The sequence below is a fragment of the Cygnus olor genome, unplaced genomic scaffold, assembly GCF_009769625.2.
Source record: "Cygnus olor isolate bCygOlo1 unplaced genomic scaffold, bCygOlo1.pri.v2 S98, whole genome shotgun sequence".
Taxonomy (NCBI): Eukaryota; Metazoa; Chordata; class Aves; order Anseriformes; family Anatidae; genus Cygnus; species Cygnus olor.
This window is the reverse complement of record NW_024429094.1, coordinates 11,685-31,155: the sequence shown is the minus strand read 5'-3', so window position 1 is coordinate 31,155 and position 19,471 is coordinate 11,685. Positions and strand designations below refer to the sequence as shown.

The 19,471-nt window shown below is 62.2% G+C and overlaps 1 protein-coding gene across 9 annotated transcripts; it reads right to left on the bottom strand.

Moving 5' to 3' along the window:
• Positions 1-6: 6 nt before the first annotated feature.
• On the bottom strand, positions 7-18,376 carry SIPA1L3 (signal induced proliferation associated 1 like 3). 9 transcript variants are annotated; one of them, XM_040543531.1, is made up of 22 exons: positions 18,275-18,376; positions 15,675-15,749; positions 10,780-12,299; positions 10,369-10,499; positions 8,909-9,097; positions 8,450-8,624; positions 8,003-8,378; positions 7,244-7,820; positions 6,853-7,127; positions 6,168-6,383; positions 5,940-6,089; positions 5,689-5,816; positions 5,415-5,512; positions 4,148-4,491; positions 3,814-4,005; positions 3,224-3,386; positions 2,681-2,870; positions 2,452-2,583; positions 1,421-1,500; positions 761-842; positions 397-646; positions 7-270 (listed from the first exon to the last, which is right to left on the bottom strand). In XM_040543531.1, exons 3-22 carry the CDS (start codon positions 12,131-12,133, stop codon positions 249-251), a joined length of 5,124 nt encoding a protein of 1,707 aa, XP_040399465.1. In that variant the 5' UTR covers positions 12,134-12,299; positions 15,675-15,749; positions 18,275-18,376; the 3' UTR covers positions 7-248. The 9 variants fall into 9 exon arrangements, with proteins under 9 accessions (XP_040399465.1, XP_040399467.1, XP_040399470.1 ...); XM_040543533.1 differs by having other exon boundaries at positions 7-646; positions 8,003-8,160; positions 8,275-8,378; positions 18,275-18,372; XM_040543536.1 differs by having other exon boundaries at positions 7-646; positions 1,421-1,505; positions 2,681-2,867; ... (1 more) ...; positions 8,275-8,378; positions 18,275-18,372.
• Between the last annotated feature and the right edge of the window lie 1,095 nt (positions 18,377-19,471).

Genomic DNA, 19,471 nt, shown 5'->3' with positions numbered 1-19,471 from the left:
TAGGACTGGTCCCTACATAGGGCCATATAGCAGCTCCTGGTCCCATACGGACACTCCTGGTCCTATAAAGGCGCTCCTGGCCCTATAAAGCTGCCCCGGCCCTATAAGAGCACTCCTGGCCCCAGGGGGCTGCTCCGGTCCCCTATATAGGACTGGTCCCTATATAAAACCATACAGCAGCTCCTGGTCCCATACGGACACTCCTGGTCCTATAAAGGCGCTCCTGGCCCTATAAAGCCGCCCCGGCCCTATAAGAGCACTCCTGACCCCAGGGGGCTGCTCCGGTCCCTATATAGGACCGGTCCCTATATAAAACCATACAGCAGCTCCTGGTCCCATACGGACACTCCTGGCCCTATAAAGCCGCCCCGGCCCTATAAGAGCACTCCTGGCCCCGTAAGGCTGCTCCCAGCCCCGTGAGGCTCCTCCGGGCCGTATATAGGACCGGTCCCTATATAGGACCGTGCCGGGGGGGGGGGGGGGGGGCGTCCCCCCCCCCTTAGAGCTCCTTCTTGTCGACGGCGCCGAAGAAGCGGGCGAAGCGCCGCAGCTGCTCGCTGGCCGTCTGCGACTCCTCCTGCAGCCGCTGGTTGTTCTGCCGCAGCGTGGCCACCTCCGCCTGCAGCACCACCTTGTCCTGCTTCTCCTGGGGGGGGGGGGTTGGGGTAATTTTTAAGACTTTCCCCCCCTCCCCCCCCCCCCCCCCCCCCCAGTCAGGGGGAGCACCCAAAGGTGCCCCCGCGCCCCCCCCCCCCCGTACCTTCTGCAGGTCGCTGTGGAGCTGCTTGAGCATCGCCTCCAGCTGGAAAACCTTCCCGGGGAGGTCCAGGGGGGGCTCCTCGCTGCGTTGGGGGCGGGGGAGGATTTAGGGTTTTGGGACGCCCCCCCTGGGGTTTGGGAACCGCCCCCCCCCCCCCCCCCAAGGGTTTTGGGAAACCCCTCGCAGGGTTTGGGACCCCCCCCCGCCCGGGGGTTTGGGGACCCCCCTGCCCCTGGGGTTTTAGGACCCCCCCCCGGGGTTTTAGGACACCTCCCCTGGGGGTTTTGGGGCACCCCCCACCGCCGGGGTTTTAGGACACCCCCCCCCTCCAGGGTCTTGGGACCCCTCCCTGGGGTCTCGGGAACCCCCCCCGCTCAGGGTCTTAGGACCCCCCTGGGGTTTGGGGACCCCTCCCCAGGGTTTTAGGACCTGTTCCTGGGGTCTTGGGACCCCCCCCGGGGTTTTAGGACTCCTCCCTGGGGTCTTGGGACCCCTGCTGGGGTTTGGGGACTTCCCCCTCACCCCGGGGTTTGGGGACCCCCCCTGGGGTTTTGGGAACCCCCCTGGGGTTTTGGGACCCCCCCGCTTGGGGTTTGGGAACCCCCCTGGGGTTTGGGGACCCCCCCCGGGGTTTTAGGACCCCCCCCCAAAGGCCGTTACCTGCAGCGCGGTGCCGGCGGGCGCTCCGGGGCGGCGTTTTGGGGCTCGGGGTCGGCGAGGGAGAAGAGGGAGACGGCTCGCTGCACTGCGGAGGGACGGGGGAGTGGGGTCGGGACCCCCCCGTAGGTCCCGAAATCTATAGGGGGGGGGCTCAAAGGCGGCCATATAGTGGTGGGAGCGTCACTATGGGGCTGGGAGATCCCTTATAGGGGTGGGAGCATCATTTTGGGGCTGGGAGATCCCATATAGGGGTGGGAGCATTGTTATGGGGCTGGGAGGTCCCCTATGGGGGGGGGGAGAATCCTTGTGGGGCTGGGAGATCCCCTATGGGGGGGGGAGAATCCTTGTGGGGCTGGGAGATCCCATATAGGGGTAGGAGCATCGTTATGGGGCTGAGAGCTCCCCTATAGAGTCAGGAGCACCCCTATAGGGTCAGGAGCATCCTTGTGGAGCTGAGAGCTCCCTTATAGGGGTAGGAGCATCGTTATGGGGCTGAGAGCTCCCCTATAGAGTCAGGAGCACCCCTATAGGGTCAGGAGCATCCTTGTGGAGCTGAGAGCTCCCTTATAGGGGTAGGAGCATCGTTATGGGGCTGAGAGCTCCCCTATAGAGTCAGGAGCACCCCTATAGGGTCAGGAGCATCCTTGTGGAGCTGAGAGCTCCCATATAGGGGTAGGAGCATCGTTATGGGGCTGAGAGCTCCCCTATAGAGTCAGGAGCACCCCTATAGGGTCAGGAGCATCCTTGTGGAGCTGAGAGCTCCCTTATAGGGGTAGGAGCATCGTTATGAGGCTGGGAGCATCCCTATAGGGGTAGGAGTGTCCCTGTGGGGCTGAGAGCATCATTATGGGGCTGAGAACTCCCATATAGGACCGGCAGCTCCCCTATAGGGGTAGGAGCATCCTTGTGGGGCTGAGAGCTCCTTTTATAGGGTCAGGAGCCTCCCCCTATAGGGTCAGGAGCCTGCGGGGGGCCTTTAGGGCTTCCCTACCCGTCCCTGCCCCCCCCCCGACCCCAAAAAAACCCCGTACCTTCGTAGGCTTTGGCGGCGTTCACCAGGCTGGCCCACTCCAACCCCGCCGCCGCGTCCGGCAGCGGCATCAGCCCGGGCTCCATCCTGCGCAGCGGCGCGGCCAGCGCCAGCTCCGAGGCCGAGATGGTGGCTGCGGGGGGACCAAACCCCGTTAAGACGACCCCAAAACCCCCCGAAAAACAGGGAAAAAAAAAAAAAAGAGGAACCCCCAAACCCCAAACCCTCACATTTCTTCTCCGGGAGGCTGCCGGCGCCCGCCGGGTGCTGCCGGCGCCCGGGGAGGGTGCTGGACGGGAAGGTGCTGGTGAAGAGGACGGCGGCGGCCGACGGCGGATCGGAGGCGGCGGCACCGTCGCGGCGCCCACCGCAGAGGCTCTCGTCCGACAGCGTCCGCTGCAGCCCCTTTTGGGGCGACTTTTTGGGGCAAAAAACAGGGTTTTAGTTCTTTTTTTTTTTTAGTATTTGAATTATTTTAATTATTTTTATTTTTTTTAATTTTTTAATTTTATTTTATTTAATTCTTAATTTTTATTTTTTAAATTTTTAAATTTTTAAATTTTTATTTTTTTTATTTTATTTATTTTTTATTTCATTTAATTTTTATTTTAATTTTTATTTTATTTAATTTATTTTTTATTTTTTAAATTTTTAAATTTTTAAATTTTTTAAATTTTTATTTTTATTTTTTAATTTTTATTTTATTTTTATTTTTTATTTTTTATTTTTTTTTTAGGGTATTTTTAGGGTTTTTAGGTCCCAGCATCACTCACCGCAGCTCGCTCGGGCTCCGGCGCGGCGCTGTCCATGATGATGAGCTTTTTGAGGTCGTCCTCGATGGTGGATTTGTAGGGTTTGCGGGGCGAGCGCAGGTCCCGCAGCGACGCCCGCAGCCGCGGCTGCCCGAAAACGTTCTTGGTGCTCGCGTCCACCTGCCTGCGACGGGGTTTTGGGGGTGGGAGGTTGCTGAGACCCCAAAAACGGCCCCCGGGGGGGGATTTATGGGGTGCACGAAGCTCTCAGGGGATTTATAGGGGATTTATGGGGTGCACAAGGCTCTTGGGAGATTTATGAGGGATTTATGGGGTGCAGAAAGCTCTCGGGAGATTTATGGGGTGCACAAAGCCCTTGGGAGATCTATGGGGGGATTTATGGGGTGCACAAAGCTCTTGGGGGGCTTATGGGGTGCGCAAAGCTCTCGGGAGATTTATGGGGTGCACAAAGCTCTTTCACCACTTTGAGCCCCAAAACCAAGGCACCAAAGACCCCGCAACCCCCCCCCCGACTCCTACTACGACCTGTGGGGTCCCAGCTGAGCCCCCCAGGGGTGGACTCGAGCCCCCCGCCCGCGGGCTCCCCTTACTTTTTGGGGTCCGAGAAGGCGGCGGGGCGCGCCGGGGGCTCTTCGCCTCGCTTCCAGCCCGCGCCGTGCTTGCTCCTGCTCGGCTGCTTGGAGAAAAAGGATTTGGGGACCGAGGCGGAGAGCTGGAAGGAGCCGGGTTGGGCGCCGGGGGGCCGGGGGGGCTCCGTGGCCGCTTTGTAGCCCCCCCGGGAGCTGCAAAAATTTGGGAATTTGGGGCTGAACGTCAGGGAAACGCCACCAACGCCCCCCCCCCCAAAAAAAATTTAAATCTGTTTATTTGGGGGGGATGTGGTGCTGTAGGGTGAACGGGGGGGGGTCAGGGGGGGCTCGTTACCTGGGTTGTTTGAAGGGGTCGGGGCTGGAGGCGGGGGGCAAGCAGCCCTTGGGCCGCTGGTAGCCTTTGGGGACGGTGGGCGACGGCTCCCTCGGCTTCTCCTCGGCGTAGGGTTTTGGGGTTTTGTCCCGCTGCGGGGCCGGCCGCGTGGATTTGGGGCCGGGGGCGTAGAGGGGGGCGTCGATGCCGCTGTCGCTGGAGCCCCCGCCTTTGGAGATTTGGGGGTCCGGGTCGGGTTCGGGGGGGTCGGGGCCGTCGAACCAGCGCTCGTCGCTGTGGCTGCTGCTGGAGGCGTTGCTGGACAGGGTGTTGCTGCTCGAGTGGCTCGAGTACGGCGCGTCGGGCTGCGGCGGGGACGGGGTGAGGGGGGGGCTTCGAGACCCCCCCAACCCCTAAAAAAGGGCTCGGGGGGGGGGTCTAGAAGGAAGCTGGGGGGGTCTTAGAGAGCACGGAAAGGGCTTGGGGGGCTCTAAAATGAAGCTGGGGGGGGGGTCTTAGAGACCTCAGAAAGGGTTTGGGGGGGGGGGGTGTCTTAGAGCCCCCCCAAGCCCCTTGGGGGGTCTAAAATGAAGCTGGGGGGGCTTTAAACCCCCCTCCCCCAAGGGGCTTGGGGGGCTCTGAAATGAAGTTGAGGGGGTCTTAGAGCCCCCCCCCAAAGGGTTTGGGGGGCCTTAGAGAGCACACAAAGGGCTTGGGGGGTTCTAAAATGAAGCCGGGGGGGGTTAAAACCCCCACAGAGAGTTTGGGGGCTCTAAAATGAAGCTGGGGGCGGGTCCCAGAGCCCCCCCCCAAAGGGCTGAGGGTGCCCCAAAATGAAGCTGGGGGGGGGGTCCCAGAGCCCCCCCCAAAGGGCTGAGGGTAGCCCAAAATGAAGCTGGGGGGGTCCCAGAGCCCCCCCCAAAGGGCTGAGGGTGCCCCAAAATGAAGCTGGGGGGTCCCAGAGCCCCCCCTAAAGGGCTGAGGGTAGCCCAAAATGAAGCTGGGGGGGGTCCCAGAGCCCCCCCCAAAGGGCTGAGGGTACCCCAAAATGAAGCTGGGGGGGTCCCAGAGCCCCCCCCCCCAAAGGGCTGAGGGTAGCCCAAAATGAAGCTGGGGGGTCCCAGAGCCCCCCCCAAAGGGCTGAGGGTAGCCCAAAATGAAGCTGGGGGGGGTCCCAGAGCCCCCCCCCAAAGGGCTGAGGGTGCCCCAAAATGAAGCTGGGGGGGTCCCAGAGCCCCCCCCCAAAGGGGCTGGGGGTACCCCAGCACCCCACGGCGACGGCCCTCACCTTCGGGTGCCGGCTGGGCGAGTCCTTGCCCGCCGCCTCCTGCCTGCCGGCCCGCTTGCCCCCGAGCCTGGACGGCGCCGGCACGTGCCACAGGGGCTCTGAAACAAGTCCCAAAACCACCGGGGTCACCGGCGGGGTCCGGGGCCACCCGCCCAGCCCGGGTCCCTCATCCCCGAAGCATTTGGGGTCGGCTCCGGTGACAGCCCAGCTGGGTTTTGCCCCGCCAAGCCGGGTTTTGCCTGGCTTTGCCCCCCCCCAAAAAAGGGTTTCTCACCGGGTTTGTGCCTCTCCATGGTGCTCTCGTGGCTGCTGAGCCCGCCCGAGGACGAGTCGCCGCTGGAGGGGACGTCGTGGCCGCCGTGGGGCTCGAAGGGCAGCAGCGCCCGCTGTGGGGCCGCGTACCTGCCGGGGACACCGGGCGGCGTTTGGGGTTTTGCTCCTCATTTTGGAGCTGCCCCAAAAGGAACCCGGGTGCTCCCACCCCCAAAACGGTGGATTTTTTTGGGGGGTGCGGCGCCCACCCACCTTTCCGGAGAGGGTTTATAGCGAGCGTAGGTGGCGGTGGTGGTGCCGGGCGTTGAGAAGCTTCCCGAGGGCTGCCGGTACGGCTGCGGCCGCTCGGCTCCGGCCGGCGCTGGCGCGGCGGGGTGCGGGCTTTCGGGGAAGCTGACGGGTCTGGGGCACCAGGGAGAGATGAAAAACGGGGTCACGGCGACTCCCGGCCCCCCAAAATCCCCCATTCCTCGTCCTTACCTCTTGCCGTGCAGGGGCTGCACCTCGCGGTAGGACACTGGCGGCTGCTTGGTGGCCCTGGCGAGCGCTTGCCCGTGGCCACCGGTGGCCGGGGCGGCGTTGTGGGACGCCGGGCCGCTCCACTGCCAGCCAGCGCTGCTGCGGTAGGGCGGCCGCCCGCTCTCCGCTTCGCCCTTGGGCTCGGCGCTGCTCAGCTCCACCGATTCGGCCCAGCCCCTGCAGAGACACAACGAGGGGACGGGGACACCCCCCCGTGAGCATCCCGGCTCCCTCGGCTGTTTAATTACACCGCCGGCGTCGCCGCGGCAAGGGGGAGAAGCGAGCGGTGGCGACCGAAAAACAGCCCCCCTCGCCAAAGTTCTGCAGGGATGGGGGACCGAGGGGGGGGGGGGGGGGGGGGGTATCCTCCAAATCCCATCATTAAACCGCCCTCGTCAGCTCTAATTAGGCTTTGCAAGGCTGCAGGGGATGGGAACGAGGTCCCTGACGGTGATACCGTCTCCGTGCCCACCTCGGACACCCCGATTTGCTCTGGGAGCCCGGCCCCAAAACGCACCCCGGGGGGCCCAGCCCCCAAAACGCTCCCCGGGGGGGCCCGGCCCCCAATTTGCTCCAGTAGCAAAGCCCCAAAAAGATGTGATGAGGGGGGTGGCAGCCCCCTGAGCCCCCACCCCGTTGGGGTTACCTGCGCGGGGCCCCGTCCTCGTGGGGCGGGATGATGACCACCTTGACGGTGACGGAGGTGCGCAGCAGGTCGATCATCTGGTCGTGGCTGAGCGTCACCACGGCCACCTTGCAGATCTCCACCAGGCGGCTGCCCTGCCGCAGGCCGGCCTGCCAGGCGAAGCCGTAGTCCTCCACCTCGGCCACCGTGCCGTCGTACTTGACGTGGAAGCCCAGCTGGCCCAGCCCGTTGCGCCGTAGGGTCATGTCCACCGTCTCGCAGCCCGCCGTCGTCACCTGGCGAGAGGGCACGGCCACCCTTCTCCGGTGACGCACGCCAAGAGGAACGACCCGCCAACCCACATCTCCTCCTCCACGCGGAGGAGGACGCTCTATAGCCTCAAGAAGCTCACCTTCAGCCTCTGCACGATCTCCTTGACGTCCTCGGGGCCGCCCTCGGCCGCCCGGATGAAGATGTGGTCGCCGCGGCCGTAGAAGATCTTGAGGGTGGAGGCGTCGGCGGTCCAGCCGATGACGTCCCCGCAGAAGCAGTTGAAGACCACCTCCTTGGCGGCCAGGTCGAGCAGCACCACGAACTCGTTGGAGATGCCCAAGACGCAAGCAATCTCGGCTCCACGGGCGAAGTCTTGAGCGGAGACGCGCCAGGCGATGGCCCCGGCGCTGTGCTGCTCAGCACCCGCCCGGGCTTTCGTCTTCTCCTTCTTCTTGGAGGCCAGGGAGATGAGGTTGAACTTCCCGGCCGAGTCGATGGGCGTGTTGGTGACGCAGTTCTCGGCCAGGTCCTTGAGGTACTCCTGCCGCGTGCGCGTGGCCATGGTGTGGAACTTGTCCGACTTGTGGGCGGCGTTCTCCGCGTTGATCACCTTGGCCAGCAAGAAGTCTCGGAAGACGTCGGACTTGCGGAAGGTGACGCCGGTGGGGATGGGGGGCCCGAAGGGGGGCACGTCTTTGGACCTGGTCACGGCCACGCTTGGGGGGAGGCGAAGCGGGGAACGGGTTAGGGTGCTCAGAGCACTTCAAGGAAGCAGAAGCGGGGGAGAAATCTCCCCAGGTGGAGAAAATGCCCCAAAATTTGAACCCAAACTGTGGTGGGCACGATTTGGAGGGCCGGATGGGGACATCCTGGGGGGGGGGGGGTGGGGTGGTCTCACCTATAGCAGACGTTATCGGTGCAAGGGCTGTGGGCTCGGACGATGATGAAGACGTGCTGGAAGTGCGATCGGACGTTCTGGGGGGTGAAGGGCAAGGCTCCGGGCTCTTGGAAGATGATGGTCACGATGTCGTTCCCGATGTGCCTCTTCCTCAGCAGCTGGCGAGGGGGGGGGGGGGGGGGGGGGGCGGGGAGAAGCAAAAAAAAAATAAAAAGGGGGCTGTGACAGACGGACGGACAGCCGGACGAGCCGCGGAGCTGGCGCGGCGGTACCTGCTGCCGGTTGTTGGGGGTGTAGGGCAGCATGGTGGAGACGTGGAACATGATCTCGTAGTCCTGGTAGGTGGTGTAGAGCGAGTGGGTGCCCGTCGAATCGGCTGCGGGGAAGGCGGGCGGTCAAGGAGGCGGGCGCCCCCGGGGGGGGGCCCCCCAAATCCCCGTCACTCACTCTTGGTGTCCAGCTGCGCGGCGTACTTGCTGAAGGCCTTGAGGCAAACCTTCTCCCCCAGCAGCGCGAGGAACTCCTCGAAGGCCGGCCCCGCGTCCTCGTTGTTGTACATCTCCTCCTCCGAGCTCTGCCCGGCTTTGCAGTACAGGATGCCCACCTTGTGCCGCCGGCAGAGCTACGGGCGGCGGGGCGGGCGTCAGCACCCCGAAAAAGAGCCGTGCAGCCCCCCCGCCCCAGCCCCACGGCTTTGCACCCCAAGCCAAGAAAGTAACGAAGGGGTTCAGAGGCAAAAAGGCGTCGCTGGCACGCTCTCGGGGGGGGGGAAAATTGCAACCGATTGCTGCAAAAAGAGCCCACCAGCGCGATGCCACCACCCCCAGGGACGTGCGGTGGGACCGGGACCCCCGCTGCTTTCCCGTGGGTGCCACATTTGTCATCGGGACCCCTTGCCCCGCTCACCCCCTGCTCGTCGAGCTTGAGGAGCTGCTCGGTGACCTTCGGGGTGCTCATGGCCAGGCGCAGGCAGTGGATGTTGAGCTCGGGGACGACGTACTCCAGCGCGTCCTTCAGCGGGAGGCCCCGCACCGTGCCGTGCTTGGTGGCGGTGGGGGTGGCGTCCTCCAGGATGGAGCCGCGCAGCGTGATGAGCTGGGGGGGCGAGGATGGGGCTGGACGAGCTGGGGGGGGGGCTCACGGGGAGGCGAGGGGCACAGGGTGGGGGTAGATCCGAGGTGGGGACAATAGGATGAGAAGGATGGGATGGGGACGGATCCGAGGTGAGGATGAGGACGATGGGATGGGGACGGATCTGAGGTGAGGATGGGGACAGATCCGAGGTGAGGATGGGGATGGGGACGATGGGATGGGTCTAAGGTGGGGACTATGATGGGGACGGATCCAAGGTGAGAACAATGACGGGGACGGATCCAAGGTGAGAACAATGACGGGGACGATGGGATGGGGACAGATTTGAGGTGAAGACGATGATGGGGACGGGTCTGAGGAGAGGATGATGACGGCAACGATAGGATTGGAACGGATCTGAGGTGAGGACAATAGGATGGGGATGGACCCGAGGTAGGGACAATGATAAGGACGATTGGATGGGGACAGATCCAAGGTGAAGACGATGATGGGGATGGATCCAAGGGGAGGACGATGATGGGGATAATGGGATGGGGACAGATCCGAGGTGCAGATGATGACGGGGATGATGGGATTGGTACGGATCTGAGGTGGGGAGAATAGGATGGGGATGGACCTGAGGCGTGGGCAAGGATTAGGACAATGGGATGAGGACGGATACAAGGTGAGGATGATGATGGGATGGGGATCGATCCAAGGTGGGGACAACAGGATGGGGATGGACCGGAGGTGGGGACGATGGGATGGGGACAGATGCAAGGCGGGGACAATGACGAGGATGATGGCAATAGGATGGATCCAAGGTGGGGACGATGGGATGGATCCAAGGTGGGGATGATGATGAGGATGACGGGATAAGGAAGGGCTCAAGATAGGAACAACAGGGACAGACCCAAGAGGGGAATGACGGGGACGATGATGGCGATGGACCTGAGATTGGGACAAGGGTGAACAGGATGGAGACGGATCCAAGATGGGGTCAGTGACGATGGGACAGGGACGGACCCGGGATAGGAACAACGGGGACAACTATGGTGATGATGGGATGGGGAAGGACCTTAGAAGGGGATGACGATGGCAGCGAACAGGATGGGGACAGAGCCGAGATGGGGACGGCCCCAAGATGGGGATGGTGGGGACAACGATGATGACAGGATGGGGACGGCCCCGCAGATGTTTCCCACTCCCAGCCCCTTTATGAACTGGTTTTAAAACCACACGCAAGCAGGAGGAGCCTGAAGGCACCCCACGGGGCGAAGAGCACGCCAACGCACCTCGCTGGTCCGGAAGATGATCCTGTACTGGTACTGGGGGCCGTGCTCCTTGTGGTCCTCCAGCTTCTCCCGCTTGATGCTGACGGCCACGGGGCCCAGCTTCTCGTCCACCCCGAAGTAGTTGGAGTGCTCTGCAAGCAAACGGGGATGAAGGAGGTGTAGGGACAGAGGAGCCAGATCGTCCCCACGAGCTGTGGGACCTTGCACCCAACACAGCCCCACCAGGACCTCCCAGTTCCACGCTGTCCCCGTGCCCATTCCCACAAATGGGATGGATGGAGCTGGTGATGCACCCCAAACCCTTCAAAGGAAGGGTTTGGGGTGGTCTTTAAGCCCCCCGAGCACCTCCACGTCAACACCCTGCAGCTTCTGGCGACGCCGAGGCCCCCCCCTCCCCCGCCGCATCCCCACCTTTGCCGTGGAAATGGTCCCGGTAGTAGCAGGCGCCGAGGTCCACGTGCTCGACGCTGTAGTGCTTGAGCCGGTTGGGGTTCCTCTGCAGCTCCTTGGGCACCTCCAGCACCGAGATGCCGGCGTTGGTGGGCCGGGCGTCGAGGCCAGGCTCCGGGAAGCTGCCGTCGCCCACCGGGCCGCCGCCAGCCGAGCCTCCCGAAGCCCTGGAGAAGCTGACGTTGCGCTCGCCCCCGCCGCCGATCTCGTTGCGGAAATGGGGGCAGCTCAGCAGGAGCTCGTTGCTGGTGTTGTCCCCCACGTCGTGCTCCAGGTTCTCCTTGCCGTTGAGGTCCTCGGTGCTGGCGAAGGCCGGATCCGGCCCGCCGGGCCGCGCGGTGGCGGCCGAAGCCGCCGAAGCTCCCGTGGTGGTGTTCCGGCGCTGGGCCACCACGGCGCGGTTGGCGGCCACGGCGTTGAGGTCGAAGAGCATGCTCTGCACGTCGTAGTGGGCGAAGCTCCGCCGGCACACCCACGCCTTGCCCGGCTCGGCCGCCCTCGCGTCCTCACCGCCGCCTCCTCCTTCCCCTTCGTTTCGGCCGCTCCGCAGCTTCCTGAAGATGGATTCGCCCCCGGCGTCGCCCTTGGGACCCTTCCTGCGCGCCTTCTCCTTGGGCTGCGCCGCCGGCTCGTCCCGCGGCGTCCCCGTCCTGCCGTCCACCACCGCCACCGGGGAGGGTCCCGGGGGGGTCTCTGCGGAGGCCGCGGCGCTGGCCGAGGTCTTGCCGCCGCTGCGGAACTCGTTGAGCATGGCGAAGAAGCTCTGCTCCGAGATCCCCTGCACGTCGATGGACGAGGTGCTGCCGTACTCGCGGAAGAGCCCCCCGGCCCCCGCCAGCTTGGCCCCCCGCGTCTCCGCCGCCTCCTCGGGGTCGCACTCGCTCAGCGTCACCTCGCTGCTGCTGCGGTGCCGCAGGGGGACCAGAGCGCGGCCGGGCGAGCGCGGCCACCCCTCCTGGAACTCCACGTCCTTGGAGCGCCGCCGCGCCAGGCGGTGCAGGGCTTTGAGCCCCGAAACGCCGCCGCTGCCGCCGCCGAGGGGCGGCTGCTGCCCGCCGGGGACGCCCCGCGGGGACGCCGCATCCCGGCCCCCTTCTCGGCTCAGGCTGGCGGCAGCGGGTTCTCTTTTGGGGGGCCAGTCGGCGATGCGGGCGCGCACCCCCATTTTGGGCACCGGCGGCGCGGCGGTCGCCGGCCGGGGGGCGACGACGGCCTCGGCACCGGTGGGGACGCTGCCATTCTGCGCCCAGAACGCCGCGGGGCAGCTGTCGGCGGCGTCGGCGCCGTCGTGCCGCGGAGGGCGGTGGGCGCTCATCGTCCGGCGAGGGGTGGCGTGGCCGCGGGGGGGCTCATGGTTGCCACGCCGGGGGCCGGTGACCGGCCGGTGAAGCCCGGCGGTGGCCGTCCCCGGCGCGCCGCTGCCCCGTGGCTCTGCCCGCCGCGCTCACGCCGGCGCGCGCCGGCGCTTCTGCCCGGCCATCCTGCGAAGGAGAGGGAGAAAGCAGGTTAGAGGGATTTTTGGGGGGTATTTTTTTTTGGGGGGGGGGTGTCACCCATTTACCTGCATTTTGGGGCCCCCCAAAGCCACCAAGTGGCCCCCACAAAGCCGTCCCCCCACCACACCAGGACGTTTTTGGCTTCGAGGGGGTTTTGGCTTCCAAAAGTCGCCCCCCACCCAAATAAAATCCCTTTGGCACCCCCGGGGGGAGGCTCTGGGGGCCCCCAAACCCCAAGCAAAGCAGCCCCGGGGGGGCGGGGATGGACAGACGGACGGACAGGCGAGCCCTAATCCGTCTGCGCTCGGCATTAGCCCGCCCCAGCGGCCGAGCGTCCCCTCCAGGCTGCCCCGTCCGGCGCGCAGCTCGTTAATCCCCGCTAATTACCCCGCGAGCCGGCATCTGGTGAGCAGGGGGATGTTAAATCAATACCTGAGAGCATTAATTAAACGCAGACGGGGGAGGCTAACGAGCGGGCAGGGCGCCCGGCACAGGCAGAGCCTCTCCGAGGAGCAGCCCCGGCCGGAGCGAGGATTTACCAAAAATCCCTCGTTGGCACGGAGAAACGAAGCTGTTGGTGCCGCCCTCCTTTACCAAAACCCACGGATTTGCCCCCAAAAATTAAAAGACGACGTGAAACACCGGTGCCGGGGGGAGAAAACACCGATTTGGGTACCCGGCTCTTTTGCAACACCTCGTTTCTTTCTCAGCCTCTTGCGAGCTCTCCCCCAGGCCGAACGCGTCCTAGAAGATTTTTTAGGTGATGGATTTGGGGAGGAATGACTCAGAATTAGCCAAAAGCACCCCCAGGGCATCTCGTGAAGCTCTGCTGACCCCGAGGAAGGACGAAACCCCGGGGATTTCGGCCCCCCCAGTCGCATCCCTGAACCTCAGTGGCCCATTGCCACGCGGGTGGCGACGGATTCCCAAATCCCTGCGTTTTTTTGGGGGAAAAAATCCCAACGCAGCCACTCCGAGGATGCGTTCGGAGCCTCCTGCCCTTAAATTAGCTATTAATGAAGGGTGCTGAGGGATTAACGAGGCGGTGTCTCACCTTTCCTGCCACCTTTCGGAGCTTTAAGGCTCGAATTTCCCAATGCCGGCGTTAATCCGGGGGAGGCGCGGCAGCCGAGTGCGCCCTGGGGGCAAAACCCCAAAATTAGCCCCAAAATCACTCAGATTCCCCCCAAACTGCTCCGCCTCGCAGCTCCCGTGTCATCCCCTTCCAAGCGATCCCCGGCGGGGATTAAACCCCGCGGAGAACGACTGGATTTAGGGATTTCAACCCAAATGGCCCCGTACCTCGGTGGGTTCAGGACCACTTCACGCCGATTTTCGCAGCCCAAATCCCCGTTTTTCTCCTCAAAACGGGCAGCGCAGGGGCAAGAAAACACCGAGCACCCGCCCCGCTGGGCTGCTCTAATCTCCCTCTCGAAATAATCTGCTCTAATCCCCCGAAGACGAGCAAGGAAGGCACCGCGCTCACGGATAACTGCTTTAACCAAAACGGCGAGATCCGGGCCCAAAATCCCCCCGCTGGGCAACGCCGAATCCCTCAGCTCGCGAGCCGCAAACGTCGAGCTCAGCCCCCAAAAATTAACACGTAAACACAACCAGCGCTGTTATTGTAGGTCCTACTCTATTCTCTCCGTCTCCAGATGGAAAAACGGGGGGAATTAACTCATTCCCGACGCAGCCGGGTGGAAAAATTGATTTTTTTTTTTTTCCGCTCCGTGCCCTCGGATCCGCCGCAGATTTGGGGCCAGGCGCTCCCCGGGGGCGAAGGGCAGAGGAACACCCACGGCCGTCACCGCGCAGGGTCAGGGTCCGGCACCGCGTCGTCCCCGAGGGATTTCCTCGTGTGCCGGTGAGAATTTGATCGCCCAGAGCAAAAAAAATAATAATTTTAACCATTTTAGCCGTAATTTTTAATTTTAACCATTTTAGCTGGCTCCCAAAGCCAAAAATAGAATATTTTCTTTTAATTTTAGCCACAATTTTTCATTTTAGCCATTTTAGCCGGAACCTCACGGCACCGAGGAGCAGGACAACCCTGATGCCCCGAGTGATTTTTGGGATAAAAACGCCAGGAAAAGGGCTCAAACGCCCCGCTGCGGTCCCGTATTTAGGGTCGCTGTCATGCACGGGTGAAAATTGCCCCAAAATTTTGGAGGGAAGCGGGCGGTTCCCGGCACCACGTCCCCAGGGGATTTCCTCATGTGCCAGCGAGAATTTGACCACCCAGAGCAAAAAAAATAATAATTTTAACCATTTTAGCCATAATTTTTAATTTTAACAATTTTAGTTGGCTCCCGAAGCAAAAAAAATATATATATATTTTTTTAATTTTAGCCATAATTTTTAATTTTAGCCATTTTAGCCGACTCTTCGCAGCTCTCCTTGCGGGGAACGGGACGACCCCGCTGCCCCAAGTGATTTTTGGGGGCAAAAACACCAGGAAAAGGGCGTCAAACGGCCCGCTGTGGTCCCGTATTTAGGGTCGCCGCCACACGTGGGTGCGAAATGCCCCAAAATTTGGGGGGAAATTGGGCGGTTTCTGCCCTATCTCGGAGCCTATTTACCGAGCTGGGTTTTCCGAGCCGCACGCCCCAAAGCGCCCGGGAGCCGCCGCGAGGGGGGAAGGGCGAGGTTTTTTAATTATTAACCACGGCTTTTGATAAATTGCGCTACAATTTCTGGCGTTCTTCCCCCCGTGGCCACGGCTTTAACCCTGCCTTAGCCTCGAAGCGGAGGAAAAAGCCGGGCATCGGGGAAACTTTCCCGTTAAAAATAAAGATTTAAGGCACGGCTCCTGGTTTTGCCGTCCTTCAGGTCGCTCACGCTCCCGTCCAGCGCTCATTTTGGGTGAAAACAGCCCAAAAAACGGATCGGGAGTGCACTCAACGCACCGCAGAGACCACGCACCCTATTTCACGCTTTTTTCCCCCCCCAAAAAGCGCCCCAAAATTGGGGAACGCCAGGCAAAACACCTGCTTCAACCGATGGCCAAGTTCTGCGTTTCCTGAAAATTGGCCCTAAATGTGTAAAAGGCAGGAAACGAACCCAAAATGTCCCCGGCTGGCTGTGGGCCGGCTGCAGCCGCGGGAGGAACCGGGGAGGGGAAATTAGTGGAGCAATTAGCTAAGAGGTTCACAACTTTGTGCCTAATTAGGGGCGGTTAACGCCAAATAATCCCCATTACCGGGCGATGAGAATGTCATTAATTGGTTTTAGTGTAAAAGGAAGGGAAAAAAGGAAAAAAGGGGGGAAAAAAGGAAAAAAAAGGGGGGGAAAATTACAATAGCGGATGGTCACAATTCACAAAATACCGGGATATTCCCCCAAAATCACCAACCTTACCGTGGGGATGTGCTGGGGGGGGTCCGACAGCAGCCCGCGGTCGGGGTCAGCGGGGTTCGGGATCACGGGACGGCTCTGGATTTGGGGCAAAAAGCAGAGAAATCCCTTAAATGTGTATAAAGGGGGGAAGCGGGCTCGGAGCGACGCAATTAACCTGCTTTAATCAATTAAAAGCGGGGTCTTTACCTCGGCAGCCTTAATTACGGCCTCGGGGCGGTGTTGGGGAGACTTGGGGGGCGCTGAAAAAAAAAAAACCAACCCAAAATTGGTTCCAAAATGGGTGAGAATTCAAGGTTTTTGAATGATAATGAAGCTGCTAACGAAGGGAACGCAGCAGGCGGAGCGGGCTGAGCCCGGCAAGCCCCGACCTGCAGAGCGGGCGCTGCCACGGCCCCAGAAAAAAAAACAACAAAAAACCACAAAAAACACAAAAACAACCCCCCAAAAATAATAAAAGGAACAAAAGGGAGGTTTTTCTCCCCCAAAAAGTCAGCAGGAGAAGAAGCAGCAGCCTCGTTATTGGGTAAAATAAAGGGAAATTGGGGTTTTCGCTGGCAAAAACCAAGAGTTTGAGGGGTGCTGCCCCCCTCGAGATCCCAAATTTGAGGATCGCAAAATTGAGGATTTCCCCCCCCAAAAAAAGCCCCTTCGGTTGCACCGCGGGGGGAGCGGAGCCCGGCAGCGTATCCTAATTAACAGCGGCTCGTTAGCGAACGGCTCTCTGGTGCCTGCACAAATAGGTCAGGACAAGTTTGGCGACGGGATTTAATTAAGAGAAGGAAAAAAAAAAAAAGGGGGGGGGGGGGGAATGAAAATACGCCCTCGACCGAGCCCCCGGGGGGGCTGGGAAGGGCCGAAAATAAAATCCCATTTTTTTCGCATTAAATGGGGGAAAAAAAACAAAAACAAACAAAAAAATAAAACCTGGGTGATTTGGGGGGGGTGTGGGAGTCGTGTCGCCCCCCCCCCCAAAATCCTGACCCTAAAAAGGGAAGAAATCCCGGGGGGGGGGGGTGGTGGTGTTCGCTTCCACACGTACACCCCCAGCTGGATTTTGGGGGGAGTTTGGTTGTTTTAGGGTCATTTCCCCCCCCCCTCCCCCTTTCCCACTTAATTCTTTAAGGGAAATGTTTCAGCATCGCTCCGGCCGCTGGCGAGCTTCTAAAATTAGAGTTTTTTGAGGAAAAACAGGTTAAGTTTGGGAAAACAACCCCTCGGGGGGGGGGGGCCAAGCCCCCACCCACGCCCCCCAAACCCCGAACCTACAGCCCCATTCATTCACCAGCACCCCCAGTTTGACCCAATTCCACCCCAATTCCGGCTGCCACACCCCAAAAACTGCCTTGGACCCCCCCCCCCTTTTAAAATTTGCACAAAAAAGCGGGGCTTTTTACCCCAAAAGACACCAAAACCCCCAAATCCTGCTTCCTATGGGGTCGTTATTATGGGTTACCTCCCAGTAGGGAGTTCTGGCGCCCCAGAAAATTAAAGAAATGGTTAAAAATGGGGTCGGGGGGGGGGGCTCGTTAGGGTAACAAGGGGGGGGGCCAGCTCCGGCTCGGGGCCTCACATCAGCCCTGGGTGGGTTTTTATTTATAAAAAGGGAAAAAGAAGCAAAAAAAATAATAAAAAATAAGAGTTGGATGAATGAGTGCTCATCTGCCTGGCCTGAATTTTGGGGGGGGGGGGGGTTAAGGGGGTGCCCCCCCCCCCGCAAAATATCCCAGGGGAGGGGGAAGCGGTGGGGGACCCTATTATAAAGGGGGGATTCCCCTGTTTTGTTTGGTTTTTTTTGGGGGGGTGGGGGGTGGGGGTGGGGAGCAGGAGCTGTACCCCAAAACTGAGGGGGGGCATCCCCCCCCATGGTGCCCCCCCAAAAAATGAGGGGGGGGCACAGGACAGCAAGGGCTCGCTTTGCCCGCCCCCGACAACACAAAAGGAGACGGGGGGGCTGTGGGGTGGGGGCGCCACCCCCCCCCAAACACTACAGAGTCCCCCCAAAACACCTCAGGGCCCCAAAATCACGTCAGGGGCCCCCCTAAAATCCCTCAGAGACCCCGCCCCAAAGCACCTTAGGACCCCAAAACCCCTCAGAACCCCCCCAAACCTCCCCAGATCCCCCCAAAACCCATAATTGCCCCCCAAAAGCCCACAGTTTCCCCCCCAAATCCCCCCAGGACCCCCTAATTCCCCCCCCCCCCCCCCCAAAACCACGTCATTCCCCCCGCGGCCCGGGCCCCAACTCCTGCGGGGCACCAGCGCCGCCCCCTCCCCACCCCGCGCGGGGGCCGCTGGGAGTTGTAGTCCTCTCCCCCCTCCCACCCCCATCCGCCGCTAGGCCCGCGCCGCCGCCCGCGGACTACAAATCCCAGCAGCGCCTCCCGTAGCCCGCCGGGAGGAGGAAGCGGGGAGCCGGAGCTACCGGGGACCCCCCCCCGCCGTGCCCTCCAACCCTCCCCGGTCCCCAAAAGCGGCCCGCGGTCGCTGGGGAAGAGCGGCGGAGGCGCGAGCGGCGGCAGCGCCCCCCTTCCCGCCCGTCTCCCCCGAGCCCCTCGGGGGAGACTGAGGCGGCGCGGGGAGGGGCGGGGGGGGTCTCTCACCAGGCGGCGGCGGCGCGAGCGCACGGGCCAATGGGGGGCGGCGACGGCGGCGCGAGGACGCCGCGGAGCCGGCGCGCGGAGACTGAAGGGAGGGGAGCGCACGCCGAGGGGGCGGGGCTAGGGGGCGGGGCGGGGCTAAAGGGGGCGTGGTCAACGCGGCGCGCCACCAGGGAGCGTGGGGGGGGCGGTCTTAAAGGGGCAGGCGCCCCGCGTGGGTCTGTCGCGTGTCGCTGTCCCCACGGGCGTGTCCGCGGTCCCCTGCCCGTGTCCCCGTCCTGGGCCCTGCACCCGTGGCGTGTCCCAAAGGCTGTCCCCATCCCACATCCACTCCACGTCCCTGTCCCTGGTCCCAGCCTCCTGTCCCCATCCCACGTCCCTGTCCCCATCCCTTGACCCTGTCCCCATCCTTTGTCCCCTACCCCACTCTCCGGTCCCCACCCCACATCCCTGTCCCTTGTCGCCATCCCTTGTCCCCAACCCACGTCCCCGTCCTTATCCTGTCCCTTATCCCAGTCTCCGGTCCCCATTCCAGTCCCTTGTCCCAGTCTCCTCTCCCCATCCCACATCCCTGTCCCCATCCTGTCCCTTGTCCCCGTCCCTTGTCCCTGTCCCCATGCCTTGTCCCTTATCCCCGTCTCCTGTCCCCATCCCATGTCCCTTGTCCCAGTCTCGTCCCCATCCCACGTCCCTGTCCCCATCCCTGTCCCTATTCCTCATCCCCATCCCGCATCCCCATCCCTGTACCTTGTCCCAGTCTCCTGTCCCCACCCCACATCCCCCTGTCCCCGTCCCGTCCCTTGTCCCACCCTCCTGTCCCCATCCTGTCCCTTATCCCAGTCCCAGTCTCTTGTCCCCATCCCACGTCCCTGTCCTTATCCTGTCCCTGTCCCTTGTCCCATGTCCCTTATCCCCGTCCCACGTCCCCTATCCCCATCCCACGTCCCTTGTCCCAGTCTCTTGTCCCCATCCCACGTCCCTGTCCCCATCCCTGTCCCCATTCCTCAGCCCCATCCCACGTCCCCATCCCTTGTCCCTGTCCCCATCCCACGTCCCTGTCCCCATCCCTGTCCCCATTCCTCAGCCCCATCCCACGTCCCCATCCCTTGTCCCTGTCCCCGTCCCCATCCCTGTCCCCATCCCACGTCCCCATCCCTTGTCCCTGTCCCCGTCCCCGTCCCTGTCCCCATCCCTGTCCCC